Genomic DNA, 25,076 nt, shown 5'->3' with positions numbered 1-25,076 from the left:
TTTAACCACTTTACTCTCCTGTCCCCAATGGAATGCAGCTCATTAGGTGAATATTCTGCACAAATAGAAATGTACACAGCTGAACTGCTATATGACACCATGACAACACTAGACCAGACAGGGAAATATCAGAAAGGTTTCTTAAAAGAGGATGTCCATGAAATGGGAGCTGGGCGATGGACCAGCTGTAGGTCATTCATGGGGGCCCTTCCCCCTACCCATGTTGTTCGTAAGAAAGGCGGTCAGGACTGCAGTGGCGTGTCCCACCACCTGCAATGGATGTGAGTGTTCTCACCCTCAGAAACATGATTGGTGGTCTCTTCCTAAGCCCCCAAAGGATTAGCATTCTCTTCGTCAAGGCAGCTTGTAATTTACAGCAATTGGCAGTTCCTGTTGCAAGGGATTCCAAGATCAGAAAAGCCAAGAAGTGGGTGACAGGTCAGATCGCAGCTTAGATGGAGAAGCTGTCTGTTGGGGTGGTGGTGAGGGGCTGTAACTAGGTGGGAGGGGCAGTTTTACAAAACAGCAGGGCCGGCTGCCCTGCGCCTGGAGCAATCTTTGGCTGGGGGTTCCCATCAAGAGCAAGCCTCCACAGGCCTAAAAGAACAAGAAAGGAACCAGGCTTATCCACCCTTAAACGGGACTAAAGTCAGGGTTTTTCCTGTGTGATGAGGAATTATTGGCCCAGCAGCAAGGGGAGGCTCCTTCCCAGTAGAAGAGAACAATTAGGGAAAGTGAGAATATGCTTCTGTGGGCAATTCCCTTCTCAAGGCTTAATTAAAGCCAGAATGTATATTTTAGTCTGCTTTTGCTTTTGTGACATTTAAATATTCAGATTTTCAAAGAGACAAAGCCTATGCTGAAATTTACATATAAATATATTGAAATATATTTAAATATGAGTCTTCTTCTTACCTTTTTTCTTAACGTTCTTGAGCTGTCTGCACTTCTACAATGGGGTCAGTCTCTGGGAAATGAAGAATTAAAGTGTCTGAAGAGACAGAAGTAGAGGTAGAATTGCTGGGAGGTTGATATACTGGGGTGGACCTAACATTATGTACAGTGTATAATTTGAGGAATGATTTTCTTTGTTTAGATAGCAAGTTTTCAGGATGATGGTTTATCTAGGTCAGGGGGCAGTCCCCAGCCATGCAGACTTTGCTAGATGTATGTATATATTTTTACCTATTTAGAAAGGCTACAGACTCCCTGAAACTGGCTTGGAGACTTCCTCTTAAGACCTCAAGAATCCAGGATTCATAGAAACAGAGGAAATTTGACCAAAGAATGACCTTGGAACATCAATCAAATAGCTGGCTTTATAGTCCATGTGATGACCATGCTAATTACAAGTTACCCCATATACTATACATGGACCACCAGCTTTAAATGATTTTGACCATCATGATATGCATTTAAATCACTGAAATAGAACTGGACATAATTTAACCTCCCTCGAGTGAGTTGGCAGTTACCTTAAGATCCTCCAGGGTCTCTCTCGGTCATCACTGCAATCATCAATAATTATGCACCATGAGTAGCACAGAAGTGTCAGAGGATACAAATTTTTCAATGGTTAGATAGAAGACAAACTTGATTCTAATGGTTATCAGAAGTTGAATTTTTTGTTGCTGTTGTGAAGAGAACGTTGCCAGACTATTGCATAACAAAGAATGTTACAATCTAATGGGGAAAATTGGCTTGAATTGTGGGTGTCGTCCTGATTTCATCACCTTCAATAGCTGACATTTCCATTTCTCATTTTCTCTCAGTTACTCATCTATAAATGGATGTACAAATGTTAATAGGGACCCACGCAAATTTAGCAACTTCCTCCTCTAGTAAATTATGCCATGGAGCCATTTTTATTGTGATTCTTCCTTTCCGTGTCTGTTTCTCCTCCTGGAGTTTGGGCTGTGCAGCACATGAATTGTTAAAGGAATGAAAGTCTTGGGAGAAAACAGAAGCTACCAAGACAAGCCAGCAAGGTAGAGCATCTGTGCCTTCCACCAGGGGTTGGTAAAACTCTTATAAGGCTCCTAGGATGGCATCCAGACTGAGATAAGGGCAACTCCTTTGTCACCATTTGTTCCTCAGAAAACACCAGCAAGAGGATGTCCTATCACTGAAAACAGCTGTCAGTTCCAAGTTGTGAAACACACATGGACGAAACTGCTAAATATAAATATATATGACTTGGACTATATCAAGCACTAGAGTTAAGATCGCGGAGAAAATTTTCAATTTAAATGTGCAGTTTTGATAAATACTAAGGCAGGCTATCTTGCCTAATTAGCAGTCCCAGGCTAATTGTCCAGCGATTAGGCTTATTGGCTTGACTCTGATTGTCATTGTTTCTGTATCATGAAAACAGGACGTAAAGTTCCCCTTCTCTCCTGGCTTGCTATCCTGGCTTACAACAGTTGTTACCGTAAGGAATAAAGACTTTCAAAAGTATGTTATAGATATATAAACTTGACTCCCTGCTTCCACTTTTGCCCTACTATCAGCTAGAGGGAGCTGTTAAAAATGGAAATCAGATCATATCACTCCCCTGCTTAAAATCCTCCAAAGCTTAGCCACCCCTCCGAAAATAAAATCCCAATACTGTGCCTGGCCTGCAGTGCCAGGACATGCTAAAGTTCCTGCAACTTCTCTGACCTCCTTCCTGCACTCAGCACACTCCAGAAACAGTAGCCTTTCCGCGGATGCACTAACTCAGCGGTTCTCAAAGCGTGGTCCCTAGGTCCGCAGCATCAGCCTCCTCTGGGAAGTGGTTAGAGATGCAAACTCTTGGGCCACACCCTAACTCTACTGAATCAGAAACTCTGGGGATGGGCCCCAACAATCTGTGTTTGAACCAACCCATCTAGTGATTCTAAAGCCTGCTGAAAATAGACTCACTTCTGCCTCAGGACTTGGGTACTGGCCAGACACTTCGCTTGGTATACTCTTCCCAGGGCTCTTTCCTCATCAACTGAAATCAGCCAAAATGTTAGCTCCTCACCTACTGTCCTATTTAAAAGCATTTTTATTTTATTGGAGTATGGTTGATTTACAATGTTGTGTTAGTTTCAGGTGTACAGCAAAGTGATGCAGTTATATAAATATTCATTTTTTTTTTAGATTCTTTGCTCATATAGGTTATCACAGAATATTGAGTAGAGTTCCCTGTGCTATAACACAGTAGGTCCTTGTTGGTTATCTGTCTCATATATAGTAGTGTGTGTGTGTTCATCCCAAGCTCCTGATTTACCCCTCTCGACCATCCCTTTTTTTTTTTTTTTTTTCTTTGCGATACATGGGCCTCTCACTGTTGTGGCCTCTCCCGTTGCGGAGCACAGGCTCCGGACGCGCAGGCTCAGCGTCCATGGCTCACGGGCCTAGCCGCTCCGCGGCATGTGGGATCTTCCCGGACTGGTGCACAAACCCGCGTCCCCTGCATCGGCAGGCGGACTCTCAACCACTGCGCCACCAGGGAAGCCCTCGACCATCCCATTTAAAGTGAGCCTCTTTGCTCTTCCTCATCTTAATCTATGCTATTAAATTATCCATTATGTTCTCCTTAGAATTAGCTCAAATTATCTTGCTTATTTATCTACTTGCTATTTTATTATCTCTCCCAGTAGAATGAGAGCAGACAACCCACCTATTTTTTTATACTGCAGATTCCAAGTGCCTAGCGTAGTGCCTTGCACATATGAAGTTCTTCATAAAAGTTTCTTAAATGACTGCCTATGAGATTTTTTGATCTGCTTGTCTTGAAGAAGGTAGATCAGTTAGATTATCTAAAGGCAGCTGCAGTATTGGGTCCAAGCCTTGGCATGGAGTCGGAAGATGAGGCTCAAATTCTAAGTTCTCCACTTGGAGATCAGCTGAACTTGGGTAAATCATTTAATTGGGATAATGGGTCACCCAACAAGGGGTGGTTTTGTCTCAGAGAGGCATTTAGCAATGCCTGGAGATATTTTAGTGTCAACTGCCGATGCAGGTGAGAGTGGGGAGTGCTGTTAGTACCTAATGGGTAGAGGCCAGGGATGTGGCTAAATATCCCACAATGCACAGGCCACGCCCCTGCAATAAAGAATTAATGCTCATGGGCTTCCGTGGTGGCGCAGTGGTTGAGAGTCCGCCTGCCGATGCAGGGGACGCGGGTTCGTGCCCCGGTCCAGGAGGATCCCACATGCCGCGGAGCGGCTGGGCCCATGGGCCATGGCCGCTGAGCCTGCGCGTCCGGAGCCTGTGCTCCGCAACGGGAGGGGCCACAACGGTGAGAGGCCCGCGTACCGCAAAAAAAAAAAAGAATTAATGCTCAGCAAAATAGTAACAGTCCTCCAAGTGAGAGAGCCCGAACTAGAGCCTTACGTTCTCACTAGCTAAATAGGGATCATACCCTCTTCCTAACTCACAGGGTTCTGATGATGCTCAAGCAAAATTCCTCTCATGAAAGCGCTTTGTAAGTGACAAAGGACTATAGACAAATACCCTCAGTGTCTGGCACCACACCTTACACAGGGTAGCTGCCTAATAAATATTTATTCAAGGAATGAATGAATGAATGAATGAATTGCAGGGAGCCCCTTCCCAGGATTGAGTTTTCATTTCCTCATTTGCAATAGGAGATAGGGATAGTACTTGTGTCCTAGGAACCTTGGGAGGGTCGCAGAGACAATGTGTACAAAGTACCTGGCTCGGGATTTGACACATCCTCACTAGAATTGCCCTTGTTTCACCCGTGGTTAGTTTTCCTGCTTGGCTGCCCTACCGGGCAGGCGGTGGGAGGCCTGAAAAAGCCTCTCACTTCCACTCCATTTTTCCTTCCCTGCTCAGTGGAGTTCCCCATTCCTCCCTCCTAAGCGACTCCCTTCTCTCTTCTACCCCCTTGGTCTACACAGGGCAGCCTTGACTGTTTCAAGTGGAAAGGTATCACCAAGTCCTGCTCTGTGTTTTTCAGATGAAACACTTAAGACCTGGCATTCAGAAACCACCTGCTCTGGGTTTCCTTGAGTTCCAGGCAGAGAAGGAACTGGAACCCGGCCTCCCGTCCTGGCTGGGAATCTCTCCACTCCTCCACGATGCCTTAATTTTCCTTGGCTTGCTTGTCTTTTCCCACCTCCTGTAACCAATCAGCACATACCCAGCAGAGCTTCCCAACCTTTCTGGGAACCTGGAATGTTTACTGTTAGAGACCCCACCCAGCACACATCACCAAAACATTAAAATGTGCCCACGTCAAATAAAAATTATGTATAACTTTATGACAATTAGGTTGCCTTGACAGTCAACCTGAAGTTACATTTTAGAGAATTTAAGCATTTTTTAATTTCAATATTTTAGTTTGTTTTTACATTTTGGAGTCAATTGTTTTTTCCTACAGCAGATATAATTATAGACCCTTGAAAAGCATTTGTACCTCATACATTACAAAAAAAGTCTTCTTTACTTTTTGTCCATTAGTGTTTCCCTTTCTTCCCTTTTCCTGTTTGCTTATAATAGTCAATGACCATTCCAGAGTCTATAAAGCATCTGGAAACTGCTGAGTGTTTGGTAGGTGATATTTCATGTATGTAATGCTGTTGACTTGCAAACATGATCTCATGCACCAGTGTCCATAATTGTCCAAGAGTGTGACAGTCAAATCTTACGTTTGCCATATACATTGTGGACTGCAAAGGGCTTTCTCATCCATTATCCGTTTGTACTCATTTAATTCTCACAGTAACCCAGTGAACTGAGCACAACATACATTATATTACAGTTACTATTGATTTTACCAATAAGAATCCAAAACTTAGGGAGAAGTGTCTCATTCAAGGTTATAACGTAAGTGGCAGAGCCAAGATGAGAATCCACATCTTCTGGGTTTCATGTGTGCCATGCTGCTTTCAGGTCTTTAGTCAGCCCTGGGGAAAAATTATTCCTGAAAGAGGAAATTAAGCAAGGCTTGAATCACTGGGATAGCTTTAGCTCTGTGTGTGTGTCTGTGATACTAGAACTCTAGCCTTGAATATTCCCCATTTGCCCTACAGACATTGGGATCAAGTAATTAATTAGCTCAACAAATACTTATTTAGTGATGGGCCCTGTCATAGGTGCTGGGGATATAGCAGTGAACTAAAAATCCATGTCCTTGCCTCATGGAGCTCACATTCTAGATGCAACAGGTAAATGATAAATTGACAAGTCAATATATAGTATACAGGTGTCAATTAGTGTTAAGGATAAAAAATAAAGCAATTGAGGGGATAGGAAAACTGGGGAGGACTTGCTACTTTATTTAGGAAGGTCAAAGGTGGCCTCAGCTGTAAGGTGGTATTGAGAAGAGACTTAAAAAAAGGAAGAGAGTATGTAGTGTGGATACCGGAGTGCATACTAGCCGAGATGAGCATGTGCAAAGGCCCTGAGGCAGGGGCATGTTTGGCATGTATAAGAAACAGCAAGGAAACCAGCCTAGTTGGAGAAGAGTGAGTAGATTGGGATGGAGGGAGAGCGTTATTGGCAGGAAATGAGGTGAAAGGGGTCTGGTGAATAGAGGTGGAGGCAGTTAGGGAAGATCCTGTAGGACCTCACAGGGCCTCGTGAGGGCTTTGGCTCATATTCTGAGATAGGGACCCCTTGAGGCCTTTGACTAGAGGAATTACATGATCTGACATACGTTGTTAAAGGATTTACGATGGACTGATTTGCCTTATGTTAAGATATTCCTGGTTTGTAATAGTTCTACCTTGAACAGGAGACTCAGTCCTGCTTTGAGAGACTACGATGGAGGCCTTTCTCTTCAAGCATGTTCAGGTGCTGAGGTGAAGCAGAATTTTAGTAATTCATTCATCATTCAAATCAGTGACTGAGCGCCACCTAAGTGTCAGAACTACCGTAGGCTTTGGGGATTCAGGAGTGAGAAAGACAGATAGGGTTCCTGTTCTCAGGGAGCTCCTTTTACAGTGAAGAAATATAGACAGCAAACAAACAAACAAAGGATTTCAGCTAATGAGAAGGGCTTGGGAGAAAATAAAACTGAGGGAGATGCAATATGATGCCATCATAGGGGGCTACTTCCCCCACCCCCGCCCCAACGTTTGCAATCACATTTATTGAAGCATCTACTTTGTTCCAGGCATCAGGTTAGGTGCTCGGGACAAAAATCTGAATAAGACATACAGATCATACTTCTGTTGAGTTCCTAGTCTAGATGCGGGATAGACATATAAATAATAATTCTAATGCAATAAGGGCAGTAATAGAAGAATGAATAAATGGGCAGGGTAACAGAGAAAAGGGGCATTCATTTTGTTGAGGCATGTTGGGGATTTGTGGATAAGATGATTTTTAAAAAACATTTTTATTGGAGTATAGTTGATTTACAATGTTGTGTTAGTTTCAGATGTACAGCAAAGTTAATTAGTTATCCATATACGTATACCCACTTTTTTTTTTTTAAGATTCTTTTCTGTAAGGGGCTACTTAAGATTCCAGTTGGCTTTTGAAATGTGGAACTTAGGCAAAAAAGGTTACACATGTAGAGCAGTTTACAGTTTCCAGATTCAGAAAAATATTATTATTATGACCTTTTAAACGACAAACTGAAATTCAGTGAGATTAAACCCCATGCCCAAGGCACTAGTAAATGACAGATCTGGGGTCTGAATCCAGATTTTCTCTCATTTTCAGTATCAAAGTTTTTCTCACAGTATATACCACTATGGAATGTGACAGTAGGGCTGGGTATCCCTGGGGCGTGGGATGAGGGAATCAGTAATGGTTAGGCAAGACAAGAAAAAATGTGTCAAAGCAGAAAGAGATGCAAAAGACCAAGGGCAGTAGCTGGCTCCCACTAAGATCACACAGGACAACTGTCAGGATGTAGAGGGGCTGCAATCCCTACAGCCCCATTCCATAGGGCAGAGAAAATCTGTGCCCTGATCTCAAAGGAAGGATCCCTGCCTTGCATGGCTGCTCCCAGCACCCCAGGCTGTGGGGGAGCCCTGGGTCACATGTGGTTTCAATCACTGCATTTATCTGCATCACTGTCATTGCATTTGGAAGATGACTGAAATCTCATTTCTGTCCCAGGCCTGTCCAAATTGTGCAGGGGGTACAAGTCAAATCTGGAAAAGCTACCTCATCTTTGGCAGGCCAGAGATAGGGAGAGACTTCAGGAATGTACAGTGATGTCCCACCCAGGCCCCTTCTCCCCTTTATTAAAAACAAATCTGACACAACAAATGCCTAAAATTTTCCGCTTGATCATTTCACCCTGCCTTGTTATAACCATGCCCTTTGTCCACACCACTGGAGGTTTTTGCAGCCTGGGGAGAGCTGGGAAGTGTCTGTCCCTAGCTCTCAGTCACTCCCATAATAAACAATCACTAAACAGCTTGCTGCCCTAGGCAACTGTTTGTCCAACTTGGCCAGGCCCCTGTGACTTAGGCTGGGGAAGAGGGTGGGAGGTGTTCTCTGTAGAGCAGAATTCAGGCTCTGAGGCCAGAGAGCTTGGTTTGGACCAGAAATACTGTTTGGGAGTGAGCACATCTTTGTGGTCTTGGAAGACCTTTAGAGGGACTCCAGCTCTTATCTGACTTGTCCAGTGAGGCTCCCTGGGGGGAGCTTGGGGCTGGGGTGTGGTAGGGCAGTTGAAGGGCGGACCAACCATCTTGTAGTAATGTAAAGAAGGTCATTTCCTGCCTCAAGTTTCTCATCTACAGCTGGGACAGCTGGCAGTTCTACTAGTCATCCATCCCTAAGAGACAGCTCCTTAAAAACCACCACCCCACCACGCCCCAAAGAGAATAACATCACTAGGTGCTGGGAAAAGCTTAAATTAACAGGGTTCTCCTCAGCTATTAGAAAATCTCTTTTCTTCCGCTGTGACTGATCTCTTGGAAGCTTTCTACAGAACAGACAAGGGGCTTCGGGAAGCGAGGGCAGGATGCGCGGAAAGTTATTGAGGATTTGGGATACGTGTCTTCTCTTAGGGCACCGACAGCCATGAAGGATTGTAATGATCCCTCTTGATTGTGATATTTCCTCTTTATTCTTGGGGCTTTAGGTGTCTCCTTGGGGAAAGAGAGAGAGAAAAAAAGGACGGGCTATGTAGGGAATAGGGGACCTGTTTTGATGCTTTGTAAAAAGGAAAAATTGGGGGCCTCAGAGAGTCGAAGGAGGGCGGGGAGAGGCATCCGTAAGGTCCGCGGTCGCTTTCTATGAAGTATTTCTTTCCTCCCGCATCCCTTGGGCTCCCCCCACTGCTCCAATTTTCTAGCATCCTTCTCCAGGAACCCGAACACTCCCAGCCGCCCGCTCGGGGAGGCGTTGCCGACAGGCAGGCGAGGAGACGGGATTCTCGAGGGCGCCCGGGGCAGCGGGGCCCTGGAAGCGCCAGCCAGTCCCCAGTTTCCCGGTTCCCCGGTTCCCCAGGCGCCGCGCGCCAGCGGGCGTCTCTGGGAGGCGCTGGTTTCCGGCGCAGCAGCAGGAGGCGGTGCGGCGCAGGCCGGGGTCCCGGCCGGGACTAGCCGAGGGGCCACGGGGCTCGCACTGGGCCCCCTCCCGCTCCGCCCGCCGGGCCCCGGCAGAGGCGCCCCAGGCCCCGCGCGCCGCCCGCACCCCCAGCGCCGCGCCGGCGCCTCTGCCGGTGGCCGGGGGTTATGAATGGGCGCAGCGGAAGCACCGCCCCCCCCGGACGTGACGCTCGGCCAATGGCAGCGCGGGCTGCGTGGATGGATGAGGTCAGCGCTGTCGTGTCGGGAATGGAATGTGTAAGTGTAACATTCAGAACCGGGTAACATTCGGCGACCGAACGCGGCGGTCGGCAGCAACCGCGCGGGGGCCTGGGAAGCGCCGCTCGGGGCCGGCACTGCCCGCGGGGAGGACGCGCCGCCGCAGTCACCCAGCGCCGCCGCCTTCTGCCGGGCCGCCGCGCGTCCTGGGGGCCGGCCCCGCGAGCGCAGGAGTAAACACCGCCGGAGTCTCGGAGCCGCTGCAGAAGGGAATAAAGAGAGATGCAGGGATTTGTGAGGTTACGGCGCCCCAGCTGCAAGATGCACTAGCCGGCTGAACCCGGAGATCGGCTGACTTGTTGGAACCGGAGTGCCTGCCCCGGAGTGTGGATGAGTTGAAGTTGCTTTCCCGGGGCTCGTTTTCCACGGCGCCGAGAGGAATCCGAGAGGCAAGGAAATCACTTCGTCTTGTCATTGATTGGGCATCGGGAGCTTTTTTTCCCCCCTCTCTTTCTTTTCCTCCGTCTTGTTGCATGCAAGAGAATTACAGTCCGCTGCTCGCCCGCCCTGGGTGCGAAATATTCAGCCCCGCTCTCTCCCGTCTATTGTGCAACCCAAAGATGAAAGACCGAAGGGGAGAAAGTTAAAGAAATCGCCCACATGCGCTGGATCAGTCCACGGCTTGGGGAAAGGCATCCAGAGAAGGTGGGAGCGGAGAGTTTGAAGTCTTTACAGGCGGGAAGATGGCGGACTGGAGCTGAAAGTGTTGATTGGGAAACTTGGGTGATTCTTGTGTTTATTTACAATCCTCTTGACCCAGGCAGGACACATGCAGGCCAAAAAACGCTATTTCATCCTGCTCTCAGCTGGCTCTTGTCTCGCCCTTTTGTTTTATTTCGGAGGCTTGCAGTTTAGGGCATCGAGAAGCCACAGCCGGAGAGAAGAGCACAGCCGTCGGAATGGCTTGCACCACCCGAGTCCGGATCATTTCTGGCCCCGCTTCCCGGACGCTCTGCGCCCCTTCGTTCCTTGGGATCAATTGGAAAATGAGGATTCCAGTGTGCACATTTCCCCACGGCAGAAGCGAGACGCCAACTCGAGCATCTACAAAGGCAAGAAGTGCCGCATGGAGTCCTGCTTCGATTTCACCCTTTGCAAGAAAAACGGCTTCAAAGTCTACGTATACCCGCAGCAAAAAGGGGAGAAAATCGCCGAAAGTTACCAAAACATTCTAGCGGCCATCGAGGGCTCCAGGTTCTACACCTCGGACCCCAGCCAGGCGTGCCTCTTTGTCCTGAGTCTGGATACTTTAGACAGAGACCAGTTGTCACCTCAGTATGTGCACAACTTGAGATCCAAAGTGCAGAGTCTCCACTTGTGGAACAGCGGTAGGAATCATTTAATTTTTAATTTATATTCTGGCACTTGGCCTGACTACACCGAGGATGTGGGGTTTGACATCGGCCAGGCGATGCTGGCCAAAGCCAGCATCAGTACTGAAAACTTCCGACCCAACTTTGATGTTTCTATTCCCCTCTTTTCTAAGGATCATCCCAGGACAGGAGGGGAGAGGGGGTTTTTGAAGTTTAACACTATCCCTCCTCTCAGGAAGTACATGCTAGTCTTCAAGGGGAAGAGGTACCTGACAGGGATAGGGTCAGACACCAGGAATGCCTTATATCACGTCCATAACGGGGAAGACGTCGTGCTTCTCACCACCTGCAAGCATGGCAAAGACTGGCAAAAGCACAAGGATTCTCGCTGTGACAGAGACAACACTGAGTATGAGAAGTAAGTGGCTTAGCCGATGGGCCTCAGCGGGTCAGCCCTGGGCCCTGCCCACCTGGTCCAGGTGTGAAGTTGGGAGATGGGGGTGGGGCAGGGGACCCCCTCGAGTCCTCTTCCGTTTGCTCTGAGCCTGGGACTGAGCAGCCTGCTTCTGGTGTGTAGCTTGGAGCTGAGGACCCAGAGTTTGAGCTCCTCGGGCTAACGGAAAATGCTGGAGCACTTTCCTGGGCCAAGCAGGTGACCATGTTCCCCTCTTGCTTGGAAAACCTTCAGGGTGATGTGTGTTCTATGAAGGGTGTGGGTTTGATCCGAGTTTGGAAACTGCACTTCACCAGTGGATCCAGGAGGGTGTTTGTGAGGGTCTAGGGACTCGAGAGGCTCTGAATCCGCCCACAGTCCGGGGACCTTACCCCAAGGTTGATGCTTTATTTGCTTTTCTCACGAGCAGGGGGAGCAGCTCTCCCCGGAATTTTCCCACCCTTCAATTGTCATCTTTCCGCAAACCTTAAATTTGTGTTAGCAGTGGAAGTCCTTTAGTTTCAGCTACTAAACTTTCTGTGCCTGCCTCTTCCCTGCTCCCAGATGGCATTGACTTTTATGAAGGGAGACTGTAAACCGGTTAGGGCCTGTGATCTTGCTTGCATGCATTCATTCATGTGTGTTTGTTGGCATGTATATATCCTGCCTCCCTAGGAGAAGCTGATTTTAAAAAATCTGGGCCTTAGCCCCTCTGCTGTAAACTCCAGTTGCTAATTTAGATTTCCCTTTCCCTTTTGTCTTTATCAATTTGCATGTAAATCGGAGACTGTTACTCTCTGAATGCGCTGTGAGATGCCTCTTTACCCTCTGGAGTGAAGCAAGTTTTGTCCAGTTGCTAAGTAACTGAGTTGGAGACTTTGTAGACCTTCTCACTCTTCCTTTTCCTTCCCAGTGACAGTAACTGACACTCTGGGCTTGGGGTCAAAACTGGTTTCTAGGAATCGGCTTTAACCTGAGCTTGGAGGGTCCGTTTCCTCGTCGATGGGGCGGGAGCCCCAGACTCTCTCACTTCTGTCTGGCTGTGAAAGAGTTAGTGAGCTCCTACAGTGCATTTCCACGTTACACCAGTTAAAAACCAGAGCAGCCTTGTGCTACCCAGGCAGGAAGGGGAACCTCTCAGCTGAGTACAAGAGGAACTGGCAGAGGTTGGCGGAGTTTGCAATTGATTCATGAAATGCAGAATAGGGGAAACGCTTTGCAGAACTGATTGGAACAGGAAGGGGCATGGTGGGGAAAGGACCCTGAAATGAAAGGTTTGATTGTTGTCTGTGGATTTCCTCAGACACTCGGGCCTCTGTAGGAGTGATTGGAAGGGAAATTCAAGTCCTCCTGTACTTGATCGTAGACAGTGAAGGAGAAAGTATCAAACACTGGGATTCCCCAAACCCCAACACCTCTTGCTTTTCGAGTACAAGCAGAGCCCGAGGCTGTAGGGTCAATTATGAATCTAAATTTTCCTCTGCTTTGGGGGCAGTTATGTGTGAATGTTGGGTGCAGTTGCCATGGATTAAAATTTTCTCACAAAAGAAACAAACTGTGGTTAGTAATGAGCGCTTTGTTTACACGACATTTACATTGACCTATTCCTGTGGGTGCTTGTAAGAAAAAAATGCTCCTAGCCTTTGAGGAATTTCTTTGTCTGGTTTATGGTGGAGTAACTCGAGATGAAGTCTGACCTTTCAGTGTCTTCTAAAGCAGTCTCACCGAATTCTGTAGAAGGATCATGACGGTCTTCATTCCTCTAAAGGAGCTGGAGGGGAGATCTTAAGAAATTTGAATTATACGTTTATTTGGGAAACACCCTCAATCCGATACAACAGTCATATCTGCTTTACTCTCCTAGTCCCAAAATAAATCGTCTACATTCTCTGCAGAAGGTTTTTCTAGAGATTTTTGGCAATAAGGGAAGGAGGGGTTGGTTTCCAAGAAACTTTAATTTTTGCTAATTAAATTTCACTAATTTTTGACCTCTTTGTCGTTGCATCAGGAAATCAGACACCCACGCCCTTGTTTTGGTTTATGTTTAAAGACCACAAGGGGTCAGGCCCTCAGGACTGAGTCTCATCTGAAGAGTGGCATTTAGTGAGGAAAGCAAGTTGCCTCTTTCTTCTGAGCAGGGATTTCTTTCAGAGACACTTCTGGATTTTCTTCATTCCTCTTTTGCATACTTTCCAGCTCTAACCTTGTTTCGTGGGACGGGATGGTGTTGCAGAACGTTTATATTCATCGGCCTGCTTGACCTGGAGTTTTAACTTCTTCCTCTCACTGGGTTATCTGAACCCTTTATCTCTGAGAAATGGTGCTTGCAAACATGTTTGCCTTTGCCGTTGACTTTGGAAGATATGAAGAATGAATGAGCTTTGAAATGTGGTGAGAATGCTCACATAGCAGGCAACCTGTCTTGTGCTCTGAAGTAAGCACAACTGTTGTACTTTGCTACTTATACTGATGTTTCCTGTAAGTCAGCTGTGCGTGTGTCAGACGCAGAACTCCTCCAATCAAATGCTAATCTCTTCCCAGGGTTTTAGAGGAGGATATTGCAGTTAGGTCTATAGAAGTCATCTAAGTCTGACTTCTCATACTGTCTCATGGTGTGACTTTTGATTCATCACCTTGAACCTTAGTTTATCCTTTGGTGGAATGGGTTTTCGACTGCTTTAGGGTTCTCTAAGCGTTCATTTGATAATGGCTTATAAAAACAGGATCAGTTTTCATCTACTTCTTTTCTTTATTAGCAAGTGCCTATGATTTGGACTTAGGGGGTCTGACAATTAGATTGAAAATTTATGGTATCATGGCCGAGTTAGGATACTATAGAATATGTACAAGGGTATCAACTAAAAAAAAAGTTGCTTTTAGCGAAATTTAGCCTTATGTGACAATAAATGTTTTTAGTTGAGGACTTCTGTTTCCACTTCACTTTTGTGAAAATCAGACATTTACTACTAAAGGTGCAGAAGAACTGCATGGAATGAAGGAACAGACTTTTCTCTTGTAAAGAGCAATATTTTCAACCCAGACTTCCAGGATTATATTAAAACATCCATTTTTATGACACCCATAATTAATTTTCATCAGTTACATATATTAACAGATGTAGATGACGCTGGCTAAACTAAGTTGCTGCAGTGATTACATGATGTGTAATGAGGCTTTAGAGACATTCTGTCTTACATCTCTTGAGCTTCTTACGCACCCTTACAGAATTACTGTATTTTTGCATGAACTTCATAGTGCAGATCCCTTCAAAGGGCATTATTGTGAAACTTCAAATTTGGCTTTCTGAAATAGACGAAAAAGAGGGAAATGAGAGGTGGCTTCTAACTTGGACGCCTTTGAGGAAAGCGGTGGAGAATATTTTAAGCAGCTCTTCTGGGAACAGGCAGGATTCTGTGCAGGCCTTTTGGACACCTTCTCCTGTGTTTGTTGAAGCTGTACCTCACAATCCTTGTGTGTTTTTAAGGGTCTTGAAGGTAAGTGATCATTACAACTTCCAAACATCCTCATTTTATAGATGTGGAAAGTGAGGGATAGACTGTTACAGGGATTTGCTTAAGGTCAGAAAACTGTTTAGTAGCAGGGGTAGCCCTAGAAAGCAGGCCTCTGACTTTTTCTTCTTGACCTACGGTATTCCATCTTTAATTAGAGACACACCTGAAAGCTCTCCGGCCACTGGAAGGTCCTGATGGTGTTTCTTATGGGATTTCTCTTGGAATCATTTGGGAAGCTGATAAAGACTTTGGACCAACTTTGTGAAAAAAGAGCACATACATGCATAATCTGTCATCTAGTTTTAGGGGTTGACACACAGCCGCTACTAAGGGCATCGTCAGACTTAAGAACTTTTGCTCTAGGGCTTGCATTTCTGTTCATTGCCAACTAAGGTGGAGGTCCCCGGTGCTGTTTAGTCTAAGTAGGAGTTTTGGGGACTTTTCAGTTTGGCTCCAGTGAATTTTGGGAATAGGCTGTGAATTCACTGAATGATAAGCTGAATTCAAATGTATTTATAGCAAAAAGAAAATGTGCACAAGTAAATGATGATGTATTGATTCCCCATTTTTCTGAACTATATTCCCAGACACGTTGAGCGAGTTCGTGATCCAACAGGGAGCCTTGGAGGAATGAAAGTTGGAAATTGTGCTTCTCAGGTTTTAAATGTAAAACATTAGCACCTTTTCCCCCACAGGTGTATGATAGCACAAAAGCATTTCTAAAATAAGCCACATAAGCACAGTTTTTTTTTTAACACACGTGTGCTTTTTTTTTTTCATTTATTTATTTTTGGCTGCGTTGGGTCTTCGTGGCTGTGCATGGGCTTTCTCTAGTTGTGGCGAGCGGGGGCTACTCTTCGTTGCGGTGCGCGGGCTTCTCATTGCGGTGGCTTCTCGTTGTGCAGCACAGACTCTAGGCACGCGGGCTTCAGTAGTTGTGGCGCGTGGGCTTCAGTAGTTGTGGCACGCAGGCTTCAGTAGTTGTGGCTCGCAGGCTCTAGAGCGCAGGCTCAATAGTTGTGCAGCACGGGCTTAGTTGCTCCGCGGCATGTGGGATCTTCCCGGACCAGGGCTCGAACCCATGTCCCCTGCACTGGCAGGCGGATTCTTAACCACTGCACCAACAGGGAAGCCCAAGCGCAGTTTTAAAATAAAGCTAGGCCCAGACCTAGACGAATTTTGAAGTTAGCATCGTGTCTTCTTGCACTGAGGTTCTAATTCTTTCTGTGCCCCTCCCATCCCCAAGTTTCTCACCTTCTCTGATCTTGCTTTCTGGAGGGCTCCTGAGAGCCTCATTTACAAGGAATCCCTAAAGGTTGAGGTTTCGTGGACTACTTCTAGGGACATTTGCACGTTGATTGAGTCTAGTTCAAAAAATGACGGTTGAAAGTGGGATCTGTGACCTGAGCTGGGAGCCTGTAGGATTTTGTCCTTCAGAGGATGGCTTGCTATGAAGGCTTGGGCAGGCCCCACCAGTGGGAAGCCACCACTGGTCCCCCTGACTGTGACAGCAGCTTTGGGTGGCACCGACTTGGCCAAAAGGGGAGCTGTCACGCCCTCAGGTGGTGCTTGTTCTCTTTGTCCAAAGGCCTGTGGATGTGCCTCCCCAGAACCCGCTGTTAGAAACACCTGCTGACAATGACCTTGAGCACACTAAGGTCACACCAAAGGTTGTGCTTGATAGGACCCGGCTGCTCTGCTCACAGCCACCTTCCCAGGTGTCTCGTCAGGCCATTTTAGAGGTTTGTAAGCTGAGGCCAGCTCGGGTGAGGTGGATTGGCAAGGCTGCACAGCTTGTAAGTAGCTGAACGGAGGCTACAGTCCAGGTTTTCTGGTTCCCATTCCTCTCCTTTCTCTGAGGCCCGCTGCTCCCTCATGACCGTCACGTTTCCACACAGCCTCTTCGGAGGGAACCCGTCAGGCTCAGCGGTCACTAGACACTGCAGTCTCCTGAGAGTGTTCGTGTTTGGATGTGAACACCATGAGCTTAATGACTGACTGGTTTTCCTTCAGAGCTCTTCCGTCTGTGCCCAAGTTCCTTTAATGCACAGGGACTCCCTCAAAACTGCAAGATATTTGTCCAGTGTCTGATCTGAAGTCGCCTTTAATTAGCTCATTTAAGCCTTTCGACAGCAGTGTGTAAAGTCCCCACTTTACAGATAGGAGTGCAGGCCCCGAGAGGGTTAAGTTAGGAGCCACGGTCACATCTGGTGAGGAAATGGTGGTGTTCAAACCAGGCATCTTGGATGTCGAAGACAATGCTCTTTCCTCTAAAAAACGTTACCACCTTAAAGAATCAAACAGAATTTCTACCTGTTCACAGTTCTGTATCAGTGAGTTTAGTGTGATTTGGGTGTTTGTAAGTCATATCTTTTTTTTTTCCCCCTACTGCTTTCCTTTATAAACATGCTTCCCAAGGAAAAAATTTGGCTAAGAGATGTGATAAAGACGGCCCTGAGTTGACACTTAAACATCGAACTCCTTCATCTCGTCCGTTCAGGGAACTTTATAACTTTGACCATGTAGATTCTGCCTTTCATTTTCCCCTAGAGCTCTTCTCAGAAAAGTGAGGAAGTGAATCATGTGTGACCTTTGCCCTCCTGATAGCACCTTGCAGGGTTTGCCCTGTACTAGATGTCAGTGAACCCATGAGGTGGTGCAGGAATGACCGTTGCCCCAGGTATAAGGTGTGACCTGGTAGAAATGGGAGACGCACTGGAAGATTCCATTTCTGACAGAACGGGCCAGGTTTCTGGAGTGTAGCATACCACTGCTCCTAGGCCCTGAGGCTCCCTGTAGAAAAACAGTGGTTAAAAAATTATAAAAATTGTACAGAGCCTCTGCAGAAAATGCAAAAGAGATGAATATGAAAAGAAATTTCTTCTCTAGTCCCGACAATGAGAGCTAAACTTCAGTAGTTGGCCTGTTATAACCCACATATACACCTCTGCGATTGATTATGTCATTCTGTGTCTGCATATCCAAGTACCTTGTATAGATATGTTAATTATTATTTAATTAATAGTAAGTAATGAATTTGACACATTTTCCTTAAGTGTCTTGTTTCTGCCAGACACACAGGTGTTGGGGCTGGGGCCGCCGGGAGTGAACAAAACAAACTCCTGGCCATTCTAGTCTGTTGGTTTTATAAAGTTAAAGTCCGACTTTAAATGTATTTTTGCATGTTGCTTTTTTCTTAACATTATCTCAGAGCTTCTTCCTCTCCTACAAAAAAGGAAAATCCTATTAAAATACTAAAGTAAGATTTTTTTTTTTTTTGTGGTACGTGGGCCTCTCACTGCCGTGGCCTCTCCCATTGCGGAGCACAGGCTCTGGACGCACAGGCTCAGCGGCCATGGCTCACGGGCCCAGCCGCTCTGCGGCACGTGGGATCTTCCCGGACCGGGGCACGAACCCGTGTCTCCTGCGTCGGCAGGCGGACTCTCAACCACTGCGCCCCCAGGGAAACCCTAAAGTAGGATTTTTAATGGCTGCACGGTTCTTTTTAGTAACTCATGGCTGTTCCATAGTTGATTTGCATTTTCTTAGAGATTTGTTTCCCATCTTTTCTTTTATTATACATAAGTCTGTGATGAATTTCACTGTATTGAGGATTTGTTTTCTTCTTGACTAAGGTCTCTCTCTCAGAAAACACAGCACTTCCTCCCTCTTGACCCACCCCCCCAGTCCCTTTTGGAGGAATAGCAATTTTTGAGGTGAGTCTGAGCACCCATTTAGCAAAGTAGCCGGCATGAAATGACTGCTTAGATAAACATCTGTAGGTGTTAATTGGTCCTGCGGCTGGGGCTGGGCGGGGGAGGGGGTCTTTGAAGCTCCCACAGCTCCGTTCCCTTTGAAGTTTCATTTTTGCTGGAGCCAGAAACCTTCGTGTGTCTCTTACTGAGCAGACGCTTCCTCCGTGCCTTCTACAGCCTCTCCTGGGATCTCAGAATCTGTGGGCCTGACCTGGGTGGGTGTCAGTTTTGTAAGTTAATTGTGTCAGCTGCTCAAAGCCCTGGTCTCTTTTTGGCTGTTGAGTCTGCGGTCCTTTGGAGGTGAATTGAGACACGTGGCTTTACCTCTGGGCCATCCAGGTCAGGTCTGGGATTCTAAGTGCAAATAAGGCACTATTCTAAGTGATTTAAAAACCAAGACAGAGGGAATTCCCTGGCGCCTTCACTGCCAAGGGCCCGGGTTCAATCCCTGGTCTGGGAACTAAAGTCCTGCAAGCCTTGCTGAGTGGCCAAAAAAAAAAAAAAAAAAGAAAAAAAAACCAAATAAACAAAAAACCAAGACAGAAAACAGAGTGAGCCAACTGTTTACGCCTAGTTAGACTTGCTTTGCCATTGTAATTGCTTTGAGCAGCAGTGAGATTTGTGGAGAAATACTTCCTTGTTTTGTGTACCCTCTTGTCTTCTGTGAAGCCCTTTATAAAGGAGAGGGCGATGACCCTGGACTAGGGAAGTCACTGACCCACACACATTCCTGCACTAGGTGCTGAACCTTTCAGCCTCATTGTCCACATCTGTAAGTGGGGATCATAACACCTCACGGGGTTGTTGAAAGATTGAAAGGAGGTAGAGTGGGTAACTGCTTGTAATGCAAAACCTTGTAAACGCTCATGTGCTCTACCAGGTGGTGGTGTTTATTAAAAATCATCTCCCTGCCATTTTCTAATCAACCACAGAGGTTTCCTTAGTTTCATAACTTGGCTCTTTACTAAGCCACAGAAATAAGTGCTCACCTCTTTCTTGATACTTAATCCCCAGAAAATTGTGGTAGCTGCCCTGGAAGGCTAGCCATTTTTTCCGTGGGCTGTGGAGAGACCTAGATGGGGCCTTGGAGCTTGCAGGTGGCCTGGGGCAAAGGTGGGAGCAGGTGGAGGGTGGGCTCAGGCACTGCGTTGACTCTGCATCCCCCAGGTTCCCTGGATGACTGCTCTAGGAATGCAGGTTATTGCTTCTGCAAGTGACTTCTGTGCTGCATCGCTTGAGGGTGATCTTTGGAAGGCTACCTCGTATGAATGGGCTGGTTTGACAGGCCCTTAGGTTGCAAAGAGCAGAGTATCACTCAGGCCACCTTAAGTCACAGGATTTATTGTGAAGGGACATGGAACAAAAACTGCACTGGAACTGCTCCAGTAAGTTCTCAGGACCCAGCACAGTCACTTGGGTCTGCTCCTTTCTTCCCGCTCTGGACCTTCACCTCTCCCCAGACTGGCACTTCTGTCGCGGGGAGTGTCTGCCAACTACTGGCCAGTCTTTCCTGAATTCTCTCCTGCAGGCCCTGGAGGAAACCAGCCTGACTGGCTTTACTGGGGATACTTACTCCTTCGGGTGACAGCCATTCCTATCAGGCCACGTCTCTGGGTCTGGTGGTGACCTCATCAGTTGAAAGACTGCCCTGTCACATTGTCATTCTTGATTGAATTGGTGGCCATCCTTTTGCAAGGAACAGCCTAAAGTTGCTTCCTGAAACGGCACTGTGGTTAGGGGAAGTTGTCTGTGGCAGGCACTGTTGAAGCCATATCCTGTTGGCACTGACATATTGGAGCCCGGTTGATGATGATGGTGATAGCAACTAATATTTCTTGAGAGTGTACTGTGTGCTGGGTAACGGGCAGTATCTTCTTTAATCTGTATGTCCACCCTAGCAGGAAGATACTCATTTGAGATGCAGAACGAAGTTTAGAGAATCTTTAAAAGTGACTTGCCTAAGAGCACACAGCTGGGACACAAACCGAGGGCCGTCTGACTTCTGGACCTGTGTTCTTCACCATGGCATCGTACTGCTTCTGCACAGCTGGAACTGATGTCATGAAGGCCACACACACATAAACAACAGTGTGATTGATTTATAGGGGATCACTTGTGTTTCTCACCTAGAATTTATTTAATCTTACTGGAGAAGAGACAGTTCTAACCAGCGTGGTAATCTGGTTTCTCAGCCCACAGTAGATTCAAAGCAGTGAATTTAAAGAGAGAGGGATTCTTGCAGGCAGAGCTGGGAAGAAGGGACAGTTGGCAACCCAAAGGGAAGGAAGCAGGCCAGAAAGTGATAAAATGTAACACCCAGAAGTAAAGAAGCCCTGCAATTTAAGAGCAGCTGGCCCAGAGCCCAAGTGTGTCCTACGGACTCCCCAGAAGCGTGCCTTTGAGTCCCGCCACCTAACACCATGCCTGTCACCAACCAGAGCTTCTGTAAATATTTGATAAACTGTACCACGGTACAGCGCTGACCGTGAGCCATCTCTTGTGTACGCTGGCCTTTGTTTAAGAAAGTAGAGGAACAAATAATGAACTTTATAACTTTTTTGAACCCTATGGTTAAAATAAAAATATTTTGGTGCCCCCTAAGATAAGCTGTCCGTTTGAAAGCTTATCTGCCAAGCTTAGCAAGTTCCCCGAGGGCTCCGGATACAAGGGGTAGTTGCATCCTTGGAGTCTGCATCAGAGTTCTGGTATTTGTTGCTAACTCAGACTTCTGGGGTTTTATAATACATATCAATACTTTAATGAGAAATATAAAGTTTTCTGGTATTGTCATGTGGGCCTGTGATGCTAGTTATTCTTGACCGACTAGTGTTCCAAATGACTTGGGCCCTGGGCTCCGGGAAAGAGTGGCGGCAGGTGTGGAATATGGAGGCTGGGAATTAGAGCAGGGGAGGCGTCCCTAAGGGGAGGAGGAGCCTCTAGTCTGTTGCTTGGAGGCTGCCCTGGTAGGTGTGTTGGGGCGCATGTCCTGCTTTTTCTGCATTTCTAGGGATGCCCCGGATGGGAACTGATGGGTAGAGATCTGGAATGGATTTCGCATGTCCTATATGTATTCCAGCACCCTGACAGATTGGTGGAAGTCACCCACAGCACCACTGATAAAAATAGGACCATGCCACTAACCTAGTTGAACTCACCCTGGAGGCTTCTCCTAATTCATTCGTACGCTATGAAGGTGGGGCTGGTCCAGCTCTACCTGCCTTTGCATCCCCAGCCCCTTGGCGAAGCCTCATTCCTCCTCCTCCTCCGTTTCCCCACATGCCCTCTTCTCTCTCTCTCAGAAAACTGTCCCCCAGCTTCATTTCATTTCTTCCAGTGTCACTTCCTTGATGCCCCAGACTTGGTCACATTCTCCTGTTAATGGGCTCTTATAGAACAGTTAATACTTGCCACGGCTGTGGTTGTTTATTTTTTTGTTTGTTTTTCCGGACGCGCAGGCTCAGCGGCCATGGCTCACGGGCCCAGCCGCTCCGCGGCATGTGGGATCTTCCCGGACCAGGGCACGAACCCGCGTCCCCTTCATCGGCAGGTGGACTCTCAACCACTGCGCCACCAGGGAAGCCCATGGCTGTGATTTTTTTCCATTTATATAACTCTCTGTTTTTCTCTCTCCCCAGTAATTTTACGGGCCCTGAGGGGAGAATTCATGTTGTTTTTCATGAAATTTACTCAACAGATACTTATGAAGCACCTACTCTTTCCAGGCACTGGGGATTCAGCAGTGAACCAAACAGACACACATCCCTGCCCCAGGATGGTCCCAGTGTAATGACTGGAGGCTTTTACCATGTCAGTTATGGCCTGTGTTAGAAGGTGCTTGATGCTGGGAAGAAAAGCAGTATATGGAAAGGGGTGAAGGCAGTGGGTTTCAACCCGGGGAGCTTCTGGAAATGGGGCATGGGCTCTACTCCTGGCCAGTCAGACTCTCAGGGGATGAAGTTCAGGTTTTTAAACAGCTCACCAGGTGATGTGAGAATGGGAATGGGGGGGGTGGTTACAGTTTAAATATGGCAGGAAGGAAAGCTCTATGGGGAAAGTGACATTGAACTCACTCACTGCTGTGTCTTCACAGCCTAGCACCATGCCTGACCCACCCATACTGGGCACTCAGTATTTGCTGGATAAATGAAAAAAAAATTACATTTATTTAACCAATCGAAATACTGTTGACCATACAAAGTATGGGTTCTGCAGATGTCACTGTCTTTGGTTTACAGCCCAGGCCTTCCTGTGTTTCCTCCAAGTTCATCTTTTGATGATTTACCCAGAGTTTCTTTTCATTTTCAAAGGGGATGTTTCTTCCAATAACCTTTTTTTCTTTTCTTTTCTTCCAAGGTAGTTTCTTTTCTTTCTTTTTCTTTTTTCCCTGTTCTGTTGGATATGATATCGGTAAAACCTAATTAAAATGAACTGACGGGCTTTACTGCATAGTGTGAATCTAAAGAATTTATTGCTACAGGAGAAACCATTACGGTCTTTTTGTCATCTAATTTTAACAGTCTGTAGATATTGGGACTTTTTGTGCCCCCTTAATTGCAATTTTTCTCCCAAATGGTAGGTCAAATATAACTTCTGGCTTACATTTCCTGCTCAGGTTACATCCCAACTCTGTTAACTGATATTAATTATATATAGTAACAGAGTAACATAGCTTAATTGAGCTATCAGGCTTCTAATGAATTCATATTGAGATTTATCATTTAATTAAAAAGCAAAGGGAAAAAAAAGCAAAGGGAAGGTGTTCAGTTGTTTCTCCCATTGGCCCCCATTTTCTGCATTTAAAATCTCTCTTTAGCTTGTGGAATTGTATGGATATTACATAAACGTATTCAAGGTGTATAGATTAAAAAGGAGAATGCACTGGATCCCAATTACGTGACTTCCTAGTAGGTCTTAAACATGGATTCAGATTTGGTGGCAATCGTATGACGCTTGATTAACTATCAATTATGTTTTATGTTTTTACAAAGCTTGGTAAGGTCATTTTCCAAAATGATTTCTAGGTCTGTATATCTGAACCAATCTGAAAATCTAATCAGAGGGAATCTAATACCGAAATACTTTAGCTTTACTGAGAGGCAGAGAATAAATTTTTCTTGTAAACACCATTTCTTATATGCTATGTGCTCCTTTGAAATTCACACTGCATTAAAAAAGCTGTCTTTAAGCAACACCTTTTATAATAACTGCATTTTTAAGTATGCAAGTGTAATGTTGCAAACCTGTAAATGGAGGGCAGTCAGTCTTTTACTGATTCAGAGACTGGAAATGTATAATATTTTCTGTATTTAGATTGTAGAGTTATATTACATGTTTTTAAATAATTGAACAGTATTTTATATGAAGATAAAATTTAAGTACCTCAATGTTTACTGCAGTTCAAAGAAAGAGTAGTATTTTCCTGCACTTATTTTATTTTTCTATAAATTTATTTATTTATTTATTTTTGGCTGCGTTGGGTCTTCGTTGCTGCCCGTGGGCTTTCTCTAGTTGCGGGGAGCCAGGCTATTCTTCGTTGTGGTGCGTAGGCTTCTCATTGCGGTGGCTTCTCTTGTTGCAGAGCACGGGCTCTAGGCCTGCAGGCTAAAGTAGTGTGGCTCGCGGGCTCTGCAGCACAGGCTCAGTAGTTGTGGTGCCCGGGCTTAGTTGCTCCGCGGCACGTGGGATCTTCCTGGACCAGGGCTCGAACCCATGTCCCCTGCATTGGCAGGCGGATTCTTAACCACTGCGCCACCAGGGAAGCCCCTGCACTTATTTTAGACTTAGCTATGTCTAAGGAGTAACCCAAGTAGGATAAATGAGGGCAAAAAGGATTCAGTATCAAAATAATTTTTTTTTAATTGAGATATAATTGATATATAACATTGTATTAGTTTTAGGTGTACATCATAATGATTTTATATATATATATCTCATATATATTGCCAAATATGTTATATATAGATATATTGTAACATATATATACATATTGCAAGTGATATGTAAATATATATTAGCAATATGTATATGTTGTGAAATGATTACCACAATAAGTTTAGTTAATGTCCACACAATTTTACAAATTATTTTCTTGTGATGAGAATTTTGAAAACTTACTCTCTTGTTAATTATAGACACCATTACATCTCTAGGACTATTAATCTCATAACTGGAAGTTTGTACCTTTTGACCACCTTCACCTGTTGACTCCCCCGACACACACAGCCCCAGCCCACTTCTGGCAACCACCAGTCTCTTCTCTGTGTCTTTGGGGGTTCTTTTTTGGATTCGTA

At 46.0% G+C, this 25,076-nt stretch overlaps 1 protein-coding gene and 1 long non-coding RNA gene across 2 annotated transcripts in view; one reads left to right on the top strand and one right to left on the bottom strand.

Annotated features, from left to right (window-relative positions):
* Positions 1-296: 296 nt before the first annotated feature.
* LOC117199670 (uncharacterized) lies at positions 297-1,681 on the bottom strand. Its single transcript, XR_004480992.2, has 3 exons — positions 1,476-1,681; positions 916-991; positions 297-390 (listed from the first exon to the last, which is right to left on the bottom strand). It is a non-coding gene; the product is annotated as an uncharacterized LOC117199670 (long non-coding RNA).
* Positions 1,682-9,754: 8,073 nt separating this feature from the next.
* The window catches only part of EXT1 (exostosin glycosyltransferase 1), a 291,337-nt gene continuing 276,015 nt past the window's right edge, over positions 9,755-25,076 (top strand). Inside the window, exon 1 of the mRNA XM_004265369.2 lies at positions 9,755-11,504. Within this exon, the coding sequence (XP_004265417.1) occupies positions 10,543-11,504 (962 nt within the window). The 5' untranslated portion in view covers positions 9,755-10,542. The remainder of the gene's footprint in view (positions 11,505-25,076) is intronic.

Source organism: Orcinus orca, chromosome 17, assembly GCF_937001465.1.
Source record: "Orcinus orca chromosome 17, mOrcOrc1.1, whole genome shotgun sequence".
Lineage (NCBI taxonomy): Eukaryota > Metazoa > Chordata > Mammalia > Artiodactyla > Delphinidae > Orcinus > Orcinus orca.
This window is presented reverse-complemented; position numbering and strand designations above follow the sequence as displayed.